This window comes from Mastigoproctus giganteus, chromosome 8 (genome assembly GCF_048544385.1).
Source record: "Mastigoproctus giganteus isolate SK-2022 chromosome 8, ASM4854438v1, whole genome shotgun sequence".
Lineage (NCBI taxonomy): Eukaryota > Metazoa > Arthropoda > Arachnida > Uropygi > Thelyphonidae > Mastigoproctus > Mastigoproctus giganteus.
Genome location: NC_143582.1, coordinates 141043157 through 141061823, shown reverse-complemented (window position 1 = coordinate 141061823; position 18667 = coordinate 141043157). Strand labels below are relative to the sequence as shown.

Here is an 18667-nt window from a genome sequence, read left to right as displayed (position 1 = left end):
AAAAGTTTCAGAGAATGAATTTTGGCAGTCTCCACACGCCGTAAATCTGAAAAGATAACTAAGGAAAAATGAAATGGAGAGTAGAGCGAAAAGAGTGCTGTTTTAGCTCCAACTCTAGAGAGGAAAATAATGTGGTCCGATGAATATTTCTATTTTATTTCGATGTGATGGAAAAGTTCTTGTATGGAGAAATCCAACAAAGCAATAGACCTAAACATCCTGTGTAAAAAAAGTACAAGTAGGTAGGAAGGAATAGTTGTGTTTTTGTGGCATACGCATTGTCTCTTGTCTCATTGGCCAACAATGGAAATAACGCAGTTTCTTGAAAATCATCGAGATAAAGTGCATCTCATATTATTATATGTCTTCTCTTACGAGAATGGATAATTTAGGACGATAATGTTACTTCGGTAGTCATCAGCTAGTGTTACGTGGATGGTTTGAGGAAATGACGGCGACTTTTCACATGGTCATAGTAATCCCAAGATGTCTAGCCAATTGAAATTTGTCGTTTGTGAACAAACGACATTAAAAAAAATAAATAATATCGTTTGTGAACTGGAACGTCTTCCCCCTTTTACCTCCCTCGACAACAATTGCAAGATATTTTGTTGATTGAATTTTTATAGTGTATTCATTCCGCTCGACACTTTTAAAAACCTCGTAGTCTTTATGTAAGATGTGCCAGAGCTAATCTGGACGAAACGTGGCTGAACTTCCTATTAGAACGGTCCTAATAAAGTGCTCCCAGTATATCACTGTATATCTGTTAATAAACATTAGAATACTTTAATCCTCTTTTCAACTTACGTAAGGTCTCATCCAGGTAACCGCTGCAGTTGATATTTTATTCTTGGAAAACAGCACCCTATTAGTGGCAGGAAACTCGGGATCCTCAAAGAGTAGTCCTTTTTCCCTACACAATCTCCTGATGTAATGATAGCTAAATGGTGTTGCTCTTCCACTACAACAGCTTTCTGTTAATCCTGTTGAGCGGTTATGGGACAGATCTGAAGGTTCATCTCCTGCATCCCCATGTGTCTGTCCCATTTCAGTTTGAGAGACAGTAGGATGGAGGGACCTTTCTGTTAAAGAAAGAGAGAACAAATATATAGATTTATTGAGGAATAATTTAAAACTAAAATAAATAATTTATTGTATAATATGATGGCTATTTTAAAAGCAAGGTACCATATGTTTTGGGGGAGGAAAACCATGCCTTCCCCAATAGTAAAACGTTTATCTTCTTTTTACAGAGGCTGTGTGCGCTCGTGTGTAGCAAATTTCATAGAATCGCCATTCTTCCCACACCGAGTGGAAAAGAACTGAGTTCGAATCCGACGCAATAGAATTTTTATAGGTATTTTCACAAAGTGGCAGAGTTAGCTGGTCTCAGGCAAGGGTAGCAGATTTTTTTTTTCCTCCCGGAAACCCAAGTTTTTCGCCCAACAGACATAAATCGACCACAGAACACACGCAATTTACAGACATAATATATATGGCGCAAGGCCTCCGTAGCCGAGTGGTCAGGAGCGGGAGTGCAGTAGCACACGCTCTTTGAGTAGACCGGGGTTCAAGCCCCTGACTGCTAAATACGGTCGATTTACCAGCCTGCACTGGACCAGCGTGACAGACCATGGTCCATTTCCCTTAGCACGAATTGTTGAGGAGGCTTCCATCCTGCAGTGGGTTGATAATGGCTGCAGTTTACTCTTTTTTTTTTTATTTATGGCGCAATATGGCCAAAGTTAGTGATGCGCCTAAAACCCTACAGCCAACCAACATACGCCTTATACACCTTTATTGACATTAGGTGACTAAAACAGTAGGGCTGCTCTACTTGAAACTTGTACAAATAAAGAAATACAAGTAGTTATTCGACTTCTGCATGATGCTGAACGGATTAAGCTCTCAGAAATTCATCCTCAACTGAGAACAATCATGACCAGAAAAAAAGTGTTTCCACTAAGTCCACCACATAGTTCTCGAACTTTTCCCTTCTGATTTTAATCTGTCCAGACCTTTGAAAAACTTGTCAGGTTACGATTCGATGCTGATAATGAAGTTACGCAGTGCACATCGAAACCTGGTTGAATGGGACTAGACCTAAATTTCAGATCTGCGACTGCACTCACCACACGTTGGGGTAAGTGTCTGAATGTGATCAGTGCTGCCGAAAAGCAATGAACTAAAATACCTTCATTTTACATGTTATTTCATTTTTTCTGTAAGTAAAGGTCTTTCAGAAAAATGTCTGTTACTTTACTTTTTTAACCAACCGTCTTGTTATGATGAAATTATCCTATAGAGTGTTACGAAATTTATTATAAGTACTTTTTGGAAGATTTCTCGGTAGAGCTACAGGTTCAAAAGTTCATAAAAGTTTAAGAAAACACGAAATTCAGAAAATCCCTTGTATATTCATTCTAATATCCATATCACACTCTAATATCCATTCATTGAAATGATTTACTGCAATCAATTAGTAGAATCATGAAATGAATACAATTGATACGGCATTTTGCGTATGATACCATATCATACGCAAAATACCTTATCAGTTACATTCATTTCATTATTTACTATTTACTACTAGATCATGTTTACTCAAATGTATTGATGAGCTGATTTGCATATTGCGAATTTGAATACTGAATAACTCACGCGTAAAAGCCTCTGCTTCATATCAGCTAACAATAGGTCTCAACTGAAATGGCCTATCAGAATTTCTTTAGTTTCTTATGGCAGGGGTTGGTCCCAGGTAGGGTATAAGGGGGGGGTTACAGCTTCCCTTTATGGGCAAAATGATCTAGATTTTTGTAACGCTACATGAAGCTTATTGGAACTGCTTTAGCTATCCGTTTCGAAAATCCTGGGATCGCGCTGTTTGACCTTCATGATTTTGTAATAACTGAAAGCAAAGTGGAGAAGAAATTGTTGAAGTTAAACATAAGAAAAGCACCTGGGGTGGATGGGATCTATCCAGTTATATTAAAGGAGGCGGCAAAGCAACTAAGCAAATCCTTAGCCATAATTATGAGAGCATCCTTGGACTCAGGAGAGGTTCCCATGGATTGGAGATGTGCAAATGTATCCCCAATTCACAAAGGGGGTTCGAAGGGTGACACGAGTAATTACAGACCAGTTAGTTTAATTTCTGTTCCGGTTAAAATAATGTAGTCACTAGTTAAAGATGCACTGCAGGATCATCTAGACAAGACTGCAGCAATAATTCAGACACAGCATGGGTTTGTTAAGGGAAAGTCTTGTCTGACAAATTTGTTAGGATATTATGATGTGGTTACAAAGGAACTGGATGCAAAAAATAATTTTGATATCATATATTTGGATTTCAGGAAAGCTTCTGACACTGTTGCACATGGAAGACTATTGTACAAATTGGAGCAGAATGGTATTAAGGATAAGTTGCTACAATGGATAAAAGGATGGTTAAGTGGGAGAAGACAGAGGGTGGTAATCAATGGGTGCTGCTCTTCTTGGACTAATGTTATTAGTGGAGTCCCACAGGGTTCGGTGTTAGGTCCACTGTTGTCTTGTATATTTATCAATGATATTGATGAAGGTATATCAGGCTTAATGTGGAAGTTTGCATATGATACAAAGGTTGGCAGGGTTGTTAATGACAGTAATGGCAGTGTGCTACTGCAACAGGATCTAGATAATTTGGGCAGATGGGCTAAGAAGTGGCAACTGAAGTTTAACCTTGACAAATGCAAAGTACTGCATATGGGTAGAAGTAACCCCAGAGAGACGTACCAACTGTGTGGTACTACACTTAAGGTGGTAGAAAATGAAAATGACCTGGGAGTAATTGTGCAGTCAGATATGAAGTTTTCTGAGCAATGCAGACAGGCTGCCAGGGCAGGTCATGGGGTTTTGTCAATGATATATATAAGAATTTTGCTAGCAGGGAAAAGGAGGTGATTATCCCTCTGTATAAGGCAATGGTCAGGCCACGCCTTGAGTACTGCGTGCAGGTCTGGAGGCCTCATTTTAGGAAGGATGTAGATTTACTTGAGCGTGTACAGAGAAGGGCAACAAGATTGGTGAGGGGAATGAAGGGATCCTCTTACCAAGAGAGGCTTAAGTTCTGCAAATTGCAGTGGCTGGAGACTAGGCACCTGCGCGGTGATCTGATTGAGGTATATAATGGGTTGAGCACGCCTTGAATGGGTTGAGCACGCTGAATTCTGATGGGATCCTTCCACTTGTTCATATTACGAACCTAAGTGGGCATAAATTCAAATTAAGAAAAGACAGATGTAGATTAGATGTGCGGAAATTTGCTTTAGCCAGCGGGTAGTTAATTGCTGGAACAAACTTCCATCTGTCGTTGTGGAAGTTGATTGGTTGAATAAATTTAAGGAGGAACTGGACAGGCATTTGGAGGGAATGGTGTGATTTTTTTTTTTTTTTTTTTTTGGCTGATTCTGCATAAGCTCATACACTTGCTTTCTTGCATCAAATGCCATTGCTACTACTACTACTACTACCTTATTTGAAATCATACCTTTCCAAACTTAAAAGTACTGTAGTGAATTCTCTGTATTTCACGGTTGAAGAGGGAATAAATACTGTATTAAATTATTAGCCCAATATTGTATGTGCACCTACAGATTGTCAAAGATTATGGAAGGATGAATAGTAGCTAAAGCCCATTGTGGACATAAAAAAACTTTCTGATAACCCACTTTCGTCAACGAGGTATTCTGCCCGAAGGTTACTCCATAGCCTTGGGGATAGAGGCTGTATATCTTCCGTCACAGTATAATGGTTTCGCTACTGTACTGTGACTGGAGGAATTTTTAAAAACCTCTTCAGTCATGATGTTAGCTGATCTCAGGAGGAGGGAGTAAGGTTCCATTCTTCCGCAAGTTATTCCATGAACACCACTTACACGACAGACATAGTACGCGAAATATTATGCCATATTGCCACCTTAGATGCTAATGCGCTATAGGTACATAAATAATAATACCACCAATGCGTGGTTTCCCATTGCCTGCTATGCATGTGTACCGGTCTGTAGCATTCGTCTTGAAAACCCACTTACCTGTTTGCTGGGAGGAAATGAACCTCGCGGCTCAAATCCCAGTAAAAATGACCCAGAAATTTCTGCAGTTTAGTATGGTGCTCGAACTCTGACCTTTTCAAACGGGTACCAGGTCACTAGGCCAGTAGGCTAGGACTGAAGATCAAGTGTAAATGAAAAGTTTTTTTCTCTTTTGGATGATGCTATATAAGCTGCTTTCTTGGATCATATGCCTCTACTAATGCTAATTTAGGAAGGCTTCTGTCGGACGTTTGCAGGAGTTCCAGTATTACTTTTTTTTTTTTTTTTGTGGGCTTCAAGAGTTGAATGGGTGTCTTCAAGCATTCAAATACATTGTTCCAATCATTAAATTTAATGTAGTCCTCTGAAGAACGTTTTAATACTAACAGCTTCTTAAAATAGTAGTTTGAAGAAGTGATCTTTACAAAGTAGGATAGGTTACTGGGTCTTTCTCATTGATCAGCGGGGACCAGTGGTTCTCTTACGACGTTATCTCCCTTCTCTTACTTTCTTGGACGTTCTGATCATCGAGATGATCAGGACATCCAAGAAAGTCCACGAGAGGCGTTGTGCATGTGATCCAGGGACCGATATAAGTCCTGGAACATGCTCTTTATGAAAGTAATTATTTAGGGTATCAATTAGTTAAATTTTAGTTATATCTTAAATTTCCAGCTGTTTGCAAAATAATTTATTTATGTCAGCAGAATTTAGCATGTAAATGAGTCATGACAACAGCACTGCATCTAAACTTATGAGTAAAGCATACTGTCATTTCTTAAATTCAGAGATTACATCATGCTTATGCAGATCATATCATGCATAAAATGTGTGTGTCTGTCAGAGGTTGTAAACAGTAATGGAGGCTGTGATTATCTCTTTCAGCAAGGCAACACTCAGCGATCTCCAATGATTTTAATAAGTGTTTAAGTGTCCTAATGTGTTGAAGCATGCTCTTCCAGAAGAACAGTCCTAACTCTTTTGTTTCCGAGAGACAGTGACAATTCGAAATTTATCCCTCTAGAGCAGAGCTTTCCAATACGCGTCGTGTCCCAAAGGTGTCGCCAAACTATTAGCATTGTCTTTACTGATTTCCTTTCACTGATTATAATGATGTAATTGATGTATTAAAATAAAATTATTAATTAATTAAAACGTTAAGACATCTTTTTCTTTACGTGCTTTATATTCGACGGCTGGATAGCTCTTGACAGATTTCTTTCCTCTTCGAAAGTAATAACTGTCGTAGTCTATTTCAGATGACTTTGGTCAAGCTTGTGCTTACTGCCTTTAGTCTTAACAGGTATTTTGCCAAAACAAAGGAAGTTGCGTGGTGTTACATTTACTATAAGCTTAAGTCTAAAATGCAAGGAATAAAATGTGCTTGTTCACCATTACAGAATTCCGTATGATGTATCGGATTTCTTTTGAGACGTGCATGTGTGGGCTCCAAAAAAGTTTGGAAAGAACAGCACTAGACTGGGTTTTGACCTTTATTGAATTACGGAAAATTTTTAGAATATTTGGCTGAATACCAAATCTGTATAAATTTTATATCGTCCATTCAATACAAAAGCCGTTGTTTCATGATTAAGAATTGTATTGTATTGTTGTATTTGGATTTTAGGAGCATCACTGACTAAGGCCATATTGCTCGGTGTATATTATCTGTAAATTGCGTGTGTGTTGTGAGGTCGATTTTCTGTTTGCTGGACAAAAAACTGGAGTTTCCGGAAAAAAATACCATGCTACCCTCGTCTGAGACTGACTAACTCAGCTACTTTGTGAAAAAGGCCCATAAAAATTCCTTCCGTCATCGATGGGACTCTTCCACCAAGTGTGGGGAGGATGGCGATACTATCAACTGTGCTGCTCACGAGGGCGCATGATTAAGAACAAAATAATTCAAATCAATTACATCACAATAATTGAATATATTTTTTTTAATATGGATATATCGAGTATATTTTCTTTTCATTTTAAAGTATATCCGAGAAATTAAACGATAAATAAATCTTAACTTTAATCTCGCGGAACACTTGGACAATATGCGCGACACACTACTGTTCCACGAACACAACGCTATTGTTGAGCATCTCTTTCAATGGGATTCAGGTGTAGAGTAGAGTCCAGTGTAGAGTCATTATCTTCCCGAAGATAATGACTCTACACTGGCCAATGAGAAAATCAACAGTATAATGTGCCATATCACCATGCCACAGTTACTCTCAGTGTACACTGAATTTTGACCACCTCCTAATATCGTATTATAATACCGTATAATACCGTGCACAGTGCGGGTCCGATGACAAACCGTATTATCGTCTTGGACGATCCCGTTTCTGTCCGGAAAGAAATGAAACTAGGTGCACGTAGTTTCCTAAGAGTTGCCGGTAGACCTAATCAGTGGAACGTTGATCGATACGCAACAGGGCTTCCACTTCTTGCCAGAAAAAAAAACGAGCACAGATCCGTATTAAGAAACCATCGCCACCTGCCTGAATAGTGGAAAAAATATTATTTGTTAATGCGGTTCCGGGGTTCCCCCAACTCCGCGTCAAGCAATGTGATGAATACAAACTTTGTAAAGGACAGCTTTACAGTATGTAGGTTAATGAGTGTTCGTGTGGGTTATGTTGGTTGCGTTGTTCATCTGGCGTCTTAGCCTGGAGCCTGTATTTTCACGCAAAAACCTCTAGTCTACCGCTAACCGCCGCGAGGAGCGAGCCGGCAGTAGGGCGTATGAATCACTGGCCGGGCGAACCCTATGGTAGCCAAGGCTACCATAGGGTTCGCCTTGGCAGGGAGAGCCCATTAAAATAATTTTTAAAAAAATCTGAAAGTTAGAAGGTAGAGGGTAGATAGAAAGTGGGATGGGGTAAAAGTGGTAGAGAAAAAAGAGGGGGCAATATTAAGGCACACACCTGGTTGAAAGGTAGGCAAGAAGGGTGACCCTAGGTCAGGATGCCCATCCTGCTCTGAGGGTGGGAGGTTATAGTTGGCAGTAGGGTGATCTACCAGGCGAAGGGGGAGGGCGCCACCCAGTTTGGGCGAGGGATAGGGAAGAGAGAGAGAGAGAGAGAGAGAGAGAGAGAGAGAGAGAGAGAGAGAGCAGAGAACAACAGACTCAGGTGGTAAGTGTGGAGGATCATAGCGAAAGGATCCCAATATCGGAGCGCCTGTGTGGTGCTCTGTCTGACACTGGCCAAATTCCTGCTGACGAGTGTCAGCGTCCTACACCACGCCAGTTAGGTAGCCACGACATGGTGTCTGCTTGGATGGACAGGAGGCTATACTGCTCCGCATGTCCACCAGTCAATCTGGAGGGGGGATGGTCTGAGACAGGCAATTTTTTTCCACTCATAATGCTCATTCACTTTCTGCTCTCATTCTGCATTTATACAATAATTCTTTCTTATATTACACTGGTGTGCAAAACTTAAGGACCAACACTATTTCTAAAGGTTACAACCGCAAAATCTTTACTTAAGGTACTCTTACTGATGAGAGTAGATTCAGTCTCAGCAGTGATTCTGGACGTCAGATAATCTGGCGAGAGGTTGGCACACGGTATCACCCCACAAACATCACTGAAAGGGATCGATATAGGCGTTATCTTGGATGGACGTACACAACTTCAGATACTGGAAGGCGGTACTATAACCGGTGCACGCTACTGTATTGAGGTAATCCTTACCCATGTGCGTCTGTTCCGAGGTGCCATTGGTCCCGAGTTCGTGTTTATGGATGATAACGCCACAGCCCATCGCACTGCATCTGTTGATATGCTTTTGGAAAGTGAGAGCATTGTTCGTATGGATTGGCCTGCCAAACATCACTGACAGAGATCGATATGGCGGTCGAGGTGTTCTCGTCTGGGGAGGCGTTATCTTGGATGGACGTACACAACTCCAGATACTGGAAGGCGGTACTGTAACCGGTGCACGCTACTGTACTGAGGTAATTCATCCCCAAGTGTGTCTGTTCCGAAGTGCCATTGGCTCCGAGTTCGTGTTTATGGATGATAACGCCACAGCCCATCGCACTGCATCTGTTGATATGCTTTTGGAAAGTGAGGGCATTGTTCGTATGGATTGGCCTGTCTGTTCCATCGCTCTAAATCCCATCGAACACATATAGGACGCACTGATGAGACGCCTAGCGGCACGTCCACACCCACCAGAAAATGTTCACCAGCTGAAGATGGCGATGTCAGAGGAATGGACGATGTTACCGCAAGAACTTATCAACAACATCGTTCTAAGTATGGACAGGCAGTGCAAAGCTTGCATCGACATTAGGGGTGGCCATATCTCCTACTGAGACCACCTCTTCCCTTTGTTCCATCTTTGGCAGTGATGCATCTGTATCATGGCAGCCAGTGTTATGATGCCATTTTTGAATAAAATCCTCTGTACCGTTTTGTTTCCTTCATAATTTCTGTACCTCACGAGGTTCCTTTGGTATGCTTTTCCAATATCCAGGCCACTCCTATGAAAAGCTTCAGGTAAAAATCTGATTGGTCCTTAAATTTTGCACACCAGTGTATTATATTATCTATTTTGTTTTGTTGTTGGTTTGTTATTTGGTTTTTAGGAGCATTAGCAATTAAGGCCATATTGCTCTGGGATATGCGGTGGTCATTCCTTGACCTTTCCATTTGGTGGTCACGGGTTCGAACCCCGGTCTAATCAAGAAGCGGGTGCTACGCACTGCTGCTCTTCCCACCTGGCTATGGAGGCGCCCTATTTTGTTTTGGTTATTTATTTATTTTTTTTTATGAAAATCCAAACACGAGAGGTATTAGAACCTATAGTACTTAATACCATGCTTGGGTTGGAGGTTTAGAAGATGAGAGAAGATATTTGTTGACATTACGCTTGAGCTTTTATAGACTGTAATTTTCAGGAAAGACATATGAAGGAAGGTTGTTCCAGAAAACGGCAGTTGAATGAATAAACGAGGAAGTTGAAAAGTTGGTTCTGTGAGTTTGAAGTCGGACAGTAAATGGATGTTGGCTAGTGTAACCGGTGCACGCTATTTTGAAATAGTACGTGTTCGGACTATTTTGAAAGAGAGAGCGGGAATTATAGAAGCCAGTTCAAAAGAACACTGTCCATGGAAGTATCTGAAGAAAGTACATGCAGCAGAAACAGTACGTCTATGAGACAGCGAGTGAAGAGACTTTGTTAGAGATGAATCATTAATTAACATAACTGCCCTCTTCTGAATGGAATGTGTGAACATTATTCCATGGTTTGTACAGAGTTTGTACAGAACAATATTCCATGGTTTGTACAGAGTTTGTACAGAACAATATTCCATGGTTTGTACAGAGTTTGTACAGAACAATATTCCATGGTTTGTACAGAGTTTGTACAGAACAGTATTCCATGGTTTGTACAGAGTGAGCAGTTGTTTGAAAAAAAAAATAAATAAATAACGCCAAGAGCGAAAGAGAAAACCAAGTTTTTTAAATGCAGAGGAAGCAATATTTGTAAAGTGCTTGTGCCAAGAGAGATTAGAAGTCAGGGTAATCCCCAAAAGAGATATATCATTTTGCCTAGAAATCGGAGTGTCATCAAAAGATCAGCATAGGAGTAGAACGAGTTTTAGAAGAATTGAAATCAACCAAGTTGTCTTTTCACACTGGAGAATTACCTGGAGATCGGCATTTAAGGAATTAGTAGCGGATATTCGAGAAGTTCAAGCTGATTGAGCAGAGCGAGGTTTCTTAAATTGGAAAGAAGGAATGCAATGTACTATCATCAGCAAAACTATGGATAGGATTTCCAGTCAATGGAAGAAGGTCATTAATATACAAGAGGAAAAGAGTGAGAGAAAGAACTGAACTTTGGAGAACACCAGCATTAGTGGAGAAGTTAGAAGATAGAGAGCCATCTATCATCACCCTCAGGGAGCGGTCAGAGAGAAAACTGGATAACCAATAACCAAGATAATAATAATAATAATAATAATTACAAAAAACAGTTGGCAAAACCATAAGATGGAAGCTTGTTTAGAAAACCTTTATGCCAATCTCGATCGAAAGCCTTTGAGATGTCAAGAGCAACTGCTTGTGTTTCACCGAACTTTTCCAATGAATTTGTTCATAAATGGGTAATATAAGCCAGAATATCACCAGTGGATCGACACTGACGGAATCCATACTGGTGATCGTTGATCACACGGAAGGTTTCTAGATAGTTAAAGAGTTGGCGGTTAATTGATTTGTCCATTATTTAGAAAGAGTAGAAGTAATTGACTAGACGATAATTGGATGGGAGGGATTTGTCACTCTTTTTAGGAACTGGTGGGATATGAGCAAATTTACAAGCAGAAGATAAAACAACTTTGGAAAAAGAAAGTGAAAAAGGCGGTAAAGAACAGGAGTAAGTTCAGGAGCACAGGTTTTGAGAACAAGCCGAGAAATACCATCAGGACCTGGAAGCTTTCATAGCATCAAGATTCGTCAAAATCCTTCTGACATCCTTTTGTCGGAAACCACAGGAGGCTAATATTCGGGCAAAAATCAAGTTTTCTGCTCTTAGCCTGTTCAAAATCTAGTTTGGACGGATGAATAACTGCTGGCACCACCATGCCTTGACGGGACTAATTGTATGTCTATCATTGCTGCAGTTAAAGTTTCTATAAAGATTTCTGCAGCTTTACAATTGTTGCGAGCTCTGGTGTAGGCAGAAAATGAAACTGAACAAATGGAAACAAGCCAATTACGATATGGAACATTTTCTCTTGAACAGCCTTAGCACATTTATTGGAAAACCAAGGTTTAGATAAAGGACAAGATTTTAAGGTGGAGTGTGAAATAAAGGATTCCATTCCTACAAGAATAATTTCACTGACACGATCGAGCAAACGTTGGCATCAGGAGTTTTGAAACAGTAATCCGACCAAGGAAAAGAAATCTCGCAGGTCATCCCATTCTGCATTCTTGTAATGCCAAACAACACGAGGTTGGAATAGCAATGAGATAAAGGATCCATTGGAGAATAGACAATCACCAGGTTGTGATCGTAGGTGCCTAAAGGACCACGCACTTCGACTGTGTATTTAGAAGGGCTGTTTGTGAGAAAAAGATCAAGGGTGTTGGCTGCATGGTTAGGATTGTCTGGTATTCTGGTAGTTAAAAGAACAATTTGCGCTAGGTTATTAGTAATTGTAAAAGCCTCAGCATCTCGACCAGCTGTGTCTCTGTGACTAGAAAACGGAAGCGAACTGGAGTTGTGAACTTTAAAAATTACAAAGGAAAAGGAAAATTACCTCACTGTTAGGAAAGCTAGACTGGAGAAAGTCAAGTTACAAAGAGAGGAAGTCAAAGAGTTCCAAGTGATTAGTGGAGTTTGGAGAACGGCAGAGCCAACAGATGAATTTGACCGAATGAGGTAGAGAGATTTAAGCCAGAGAAGATCGAAGAGGGGAGAATCCAAATTACCAAGTCTCTGACAAGGAATATCGAAACGGACATATGCACAAGTACCACCTTTGAGGCGAAAGGAATCATACAGCGAATAATTTGGGCATCTGAGATGAGCAGTAGTTGAATCAACCGATAACTGAAATTCTGTCAGAAACAGTACTTGGGGTTTGGCAGACTAAGCGGAAAAATTACATCATTGAGATTAGAACTTAGGCCTCGTATATTTGTGAAATGAACTAGGAAGTGTTTGGGAGGTTTAGATTTTTTCGCAGATGTTTGCTCTATTACTTTGGCAGTTCATAGTGTATTGAGTTGTAAGAAAAACGGGGGGGGGTGTGGCAGAACATGTTCTATGAAGTAATGAAATTTTTGGATATGGCGAACACATGGTAAGAATATATCCAGATCCTTAACATAACGTGGCCTCGACAATTACCCCCGCATACACACTACTCGGACTCCTTCCAGTCACTATCTGGCAGAGTAGAGGCAGCAACATTATACACTAACTGATACAGAAGCCTCCATAGAGTTACCAATACGCTTGGTTCGGTGTTCTAACTAGCGGCCGGCCTGCGAACACCGTTTAGTGCTGTATCCTCGTAATGTAAGGAAGTTTGGATCTCGCCATGGTGTTCATCATAACCTCAGAGGACATCAGCCACACTGCATGATGGAAGAGATGGGGGGGGGATTATCTGGAACTTTGCTCTGGAGACTAAACATGGGTTCCACCACTTCAAGGCTCCAATAAGCAAAGTTTAGATTGGGTCACCGCATCACAGCATTCGCCTTCGACGATGAACAGCGGTGAGAAGATGTCTCTTGTATCGTCTGCTATAGAACCCCATACGTCGGAGTGTGTGTGGCCATCGTCATTTGGGACATTGTTCTTGCATTCCCCATATTGTATTGCGATGCCAACTGTTGCACTGTGACCTACCTTTCAGCCCGTACAACGCTCTGCACCCTTCGCTCACCACGAACCTTGCTTCGTCCTTTACAGTTCTGTCCGTAGAAGATGATTCGAACCCTTCGATACCATTCATTATCACTTTAACGACAGTAAACTGTTAGCAACCGACAAGATGTTCCTTTTCCAATATGGAAGCACCCGACACACGATCTCCCTCCCACGATAACGCCCTTTTGAAACTCCGTGGTATCTTTACTACGTCCTATAACTGCTACTTCATCACCTTGACTTGCACGACCAGATGCAGATTACCACTACTCTAGGGTACGAAGCCATTCGGCTTTTTATACTGCGAGCTATGCGGCATAATCCATTATAGTTGGGGTGGTCATTATTCAGTGAACACTGAGTGTATATAGAACTGGTTCCAGTAACGTTAAACTGAGTTCATTCTACTGCAGTGGTCGCGTCAGATCTCAATCTACTCGAGCATCTGTGGAACGAGGTAGCATGAGCACTTCAGAGTAAAGATTCACTACTATCCTATTTGCAACAACAAGGAAAGCAATTGAATCAAAATGGGTTCAACAGGTATCACTATACTTGTTGAACCCATGCTACGAGAGAGGCTGCTGAGGACTAAAGGAGAACCTACTCGCTGTTAGGTAGGATACCTAATAAAGTAATCACTCAATAGATATATTGTCAAAATCCATTTAATTCAATAATTAATTTAGTTTTTTTTCTCTTTGTCAGTTTCATTTTCTTTTATAAGAAGTAAGTGAGGACTGCAGTCATTAATAAGATTGTGTAAGCATTTACATATTGTTGTAACCCTAACTTGTTAATAAGGAGAGACTCCTTAACAAGTTCGTGCAATAGTATTGTAGCTGTAAAGTAATGCGCTTATTAAAAAAGTTTATTTATTATATTATTGTGTTTTATTTATTCAGTGCAGTACAATAAATATAAATACAATGAATGAACCTTGTTAAATTAATATTTTAAAAATGCATTTAAGAGAATCTAGTTAGTATTAGCCACATAGTGCGAGGAAGCCACAGGCTTTTGTTGCACCGGCAAAAATAAAAGTAAAAAAGTAGATCAATAGACAAATTATGCCTCTCCCACCTCATTTAGGTGACTATGTGTAGTCAGATATGTGTAGCAGTTGACCAATTTCTTCAAATTGTCAGCCTCCACTACCTGCGGAGGCAATTTGTTCTGAGATGTTTGATTTTGAAATTTAGTGTTACTGTTATCTTGCTAATATCTTGATTTGTATAGTTTCTGTTTTAGGTTACATTTAATTAGAGGTAGAAAATCATGAAATAAATGTAAATATGAACCTGTTGAATATACTAGAATCAAACTAAATTAAGGCTATACTAAGACTACATTCAACTAATATTTGAAATTTTTACACCATAACGAATGGTTTACCCAGGATCAAACTTAAGCTCATCATTCATAAGTAACATGTGTGTGTGTGTGTGTGTGTGTGTGTGTGTGTGTGTGTGTGTGTGTGTGTGTGTGTGTGTGTTTCATTTGGGATGATTTCTTAACGTTCTTATTAAGGCACTTTTTTAAGGAAACAAAGAAAAAAGGAATCACCAGACCAGCACAGAATGAAATGCGTTGTTCTTTTTGTAGTTGGGTGGTAATGCAACTTCTGTCAGTGCGATAGGAATTTAAATTGCCGGAAGGTGGCAACACTCTTATACGATTGCGGTTCTCAAAGAATGTGGCCTTCGTGCCACGCATGAAAACCCAGACGCTATTTACGCACCACTGTATCCTTACATACGACGATGGGACAAATGGCCACTTGGAAGCGGAAGTTTGGAGTAATAGTCTCTGTCCACTCCTTGCTTCAGCAAAAGCACAAAGCAGTTGGTAACAAGACTTTTATAAAAGTAAAGCTTTTATTACGCGATTGTGACATATTGGTATATTGGAAAGGCTTCAATTGGTATACTCACGTGTAGTATCCAAGTTTTAGAGTCAGGTAATACAGGTGCTTAGATTTATGGAAACACAAATATTAATTACTCGCGCTTGGCTGGAGCTCTTCCAACCGCGGGCAGACCACAGGCCATATACTGCCTTCTCTGATAAAAAAAAAAAAAAAAAGAAAGAAAAAAGAGGCTACTGATTGATTAAGTACTTTATGAGTACCTAATTTTTCTAACAACTTTAATGAAAAGAATTAATTGTTAACTGATTTCGGGGTAATTAATTTATGCGACAATTTTTAATTTTATATTCTAGCTATTTACAAATAATTTTAAAGCTTTATTTTACAATACTTTTAAGGATATGAGCAACTGTGTTATGCAAGGAAAAATCAATTTCCTCATATATTATTTTGAAAAAGTGATGTAGGTTTCGCTTATGTTCACCAAAAAAAAAAAAAAAAAAAAAAAAAAAACAACAGGAAAACATTTGATTACCTTTTTTTATTTAATATATTTGATAAGTGAACATTAAGGCGTAATATTTATATCTCATATTAAGTTTTCTTAATTTGGCCTGATATGGTTGGCAAAGTGTATGTTCGAAAATTGTAAGAGCCAAAGTGCTTCACGTTAGCGGATTTTCAAAACTTGGTTGTGCCGTAAAATTTGGTTGTGATTTGCTTCCAATATGAGATTGGTACATTTTGGGGCAGTCTTAATTTGCTTTTGGTAATGTACGAAATGATGTTCTGGTACTAATACACGTACCTGAAACTAACGTTCCAATATATAGCATTAGCTCCTTTTCGAATTCTCATATGATGAAAATATACCATTACCGGATTGTTAGGTCTTGACTTATGAGTGTAATTACTCTGTGATACAACAAGTAAGCACTGTAATAGCCGTCTGCATAAATACCCACATTTTAATGTCAATGTATAGCTATATAATTCTCCTTTGGTAAAGTAAAGTAGTGTAAAGTTTGGTTTTTTTTGTTGTTTGAACTGCAACTGCGACCACGAGACATGGTTATATTGATGCCTTTAAATTGCGTGTATCCCATGGTCGGTTTACTTGTTCTGCTTGATCAAACACCCGAGTTTCCGGCAGAAAGAACATGTCACCATCTCCGAGACTAACTAACTTGAGATGAATTCTTGAAGAAGAAAACCGGGCACTAGCCAGTGACTGAAGTGACGCGCTCCTGTTCAGCACTCAGGGGTAAATTGTGAAGTATGGATGTAATTTTATTGGGGTACTCTTTTGGAATGGAAACAGGTAACATATTTTTTCAATAAAGATAGATGAACCAGAACCAAGATATGTTACCCAGAGAGAAAATTTGTTGATATAACAAATGGGCTGACAGTTTTTAAAGGATTATTTTTATTTATAGTAAATAAGGATGTTACTGTAATTGTATGTAAATATAAATATAGAGGATTTAATGAACAATGTCGGTAGTTGGGTCAGAATACATTCATGTGGGCAGTTTTTCCGTGAGGGCTATATGCTTAAAGCTAATGAAAGCGAAAATCTTTTTTGCAACTAGATAAATCCGTACAGAGTATGAGTAATGTTGCAACTATCACATCATAGTCAAAAGACAGATGCTCACAAATCGGAATTAAATGATTAATTACGTACACACGTTTTAAAAGTAGAAAATAAATGTAATATGCTATCATTATTCCTTATATCATGCAAGTGTTAACTGCATTTACAATAATACATCGTGTAAGGTTATATATACAATATACATATATGAATGGTATTTTGTCGCAGATGAAGGCGAAGTGTTATCCAATACTCAATGTCTAATGCTCCTCAGTACTACCTTGGTTACAAAGCGGAGAATATTCTTATCCATTTATAACAGGTATATGGATAAGAATTCATCACTGAGTTTTGTTTTTAGCTACTACGCACAGAATACACGCGCGCCTGCACACACACACACACACACACACACACACACACACACACACACACACACACACACACACACACACACACACACACACACACACACACACACACACACACAAAGAGCTAAGTTCTGGGTTGGTATTCGCCAGTAACACGAATCCCAAATGGACGGTATAGAGATTTTGGTCTGTTACCATTTTAACTGTGGTTAACAATCGCCAGATTTCAGTTGGAGTCCCATTTACGCAGCTAAGGTTATAGTTCTGTCCCGTGGAAGCTTCCCATTGGCCCGTTTAAGGAACTAGAATTCTGAAACAAGGATTGAATTCTTTGTGGTAGTAGCTGTTTCAACGACATAGAGGAATAGAGTATAGATTACTGTTTTAATGTATTCGTAATTATTTTAGCTGTCCATCGAAGAGAGACTGCTCTGGACGTAAGGTTGTCTGCATGAGCATAAAGCCGAAGTTTTGTGTCATCAATATTGTGATTCGTGATCGGGATGTATAAGAGGGTTCGGCTGTTCTGCGGGAATGTTGAATCTAGTGATATGTTCTAATCATTGGGCTGGGTCCAGCTGAATAGGGAAGCTATGGACTCTGAAGTTATATGGGATTTTTTCTTGCGGAAGTGGGCGCCAAGTTGTGCTTTATAGATCTTGATTTTTTCCTGTTAAATTGCGCTCGTGCTCTTGAATAACATATATGGTAGGAAACCGCTTGAGTACCTCTCCAAATCTGGTGCAACTCCTGCTTTAATAGAAAAGCTATGTGCACTTATGGATCCCACCAAGCTTCGGAGTGAGACGAGGTCCTGATCTTCTTTGAAGAGCGATATTGTGCAATGGTGTTCACCCAGCTTGTTAGTAGTGTTCTAGCAACCGAGATGGCACACGTTTCGAGGACATGCCAAGGTGGCAGCTTGCAGGCATTTTTGGTTATTAAGGAACTTGGGGCTGATGGTGACGGAGGTTTCGATGTTTTTTGGGGTGAAATGAGCCCCAAGTAGGTATAATTAATGTTGTACAGATAGGTTGTTGCTCCGATTCATAATGAATCGCGTCTCTTACAATAATGACAATATTAAAAACATTTTTTATCGCTCCCAGTTTTGTTTAATTACCTAAGTACCCTTTCAAATGGATAAGGCTCCTTTACAAATTATTAATTACGACGAGTTAGTCGTAATTGATTGGTTCGTTGGTTGATATGTAGTTTTATGGCTCAGGGGCATCTGTGGCTATGCGCCAGGTCGGATTCCGCAAAAGCAAATTCCAGAAAAGTTATTAGTCATTTAAATAATGTCATCATTTGTTTTTATATTGTGTTTTCCATTTTTTTTTTTAAATT

General features: G+C 39.5%; 1 protein-coding gene across 3 annotated transcripts in view; it reads right to left on the bottom strand.

Moving 5' to 3' along the window:
* Nucleotides 1-18667, bottom strand: part of LOC150081860 (calpain-9-like) — a 152380-nt gene that overhangs the window by 77802 nt on the left and 55911 nt on the right. For all 3 annotated transcript variants that reach the window (XM_090379769.1, XM_090379770.1, XM_090379768.1), the window contains exon 2: nt 811-1085. In XM_090379769.1, coding sequence (XP_090235895.1) covers nt 811-1050 — 240 coding nt within the window. In that variant the 5' untranslated portion in view covers nt 1051-1085. The remainder of the gene's footprint in view (nt 1-810; nt 1086-18667) is intronic.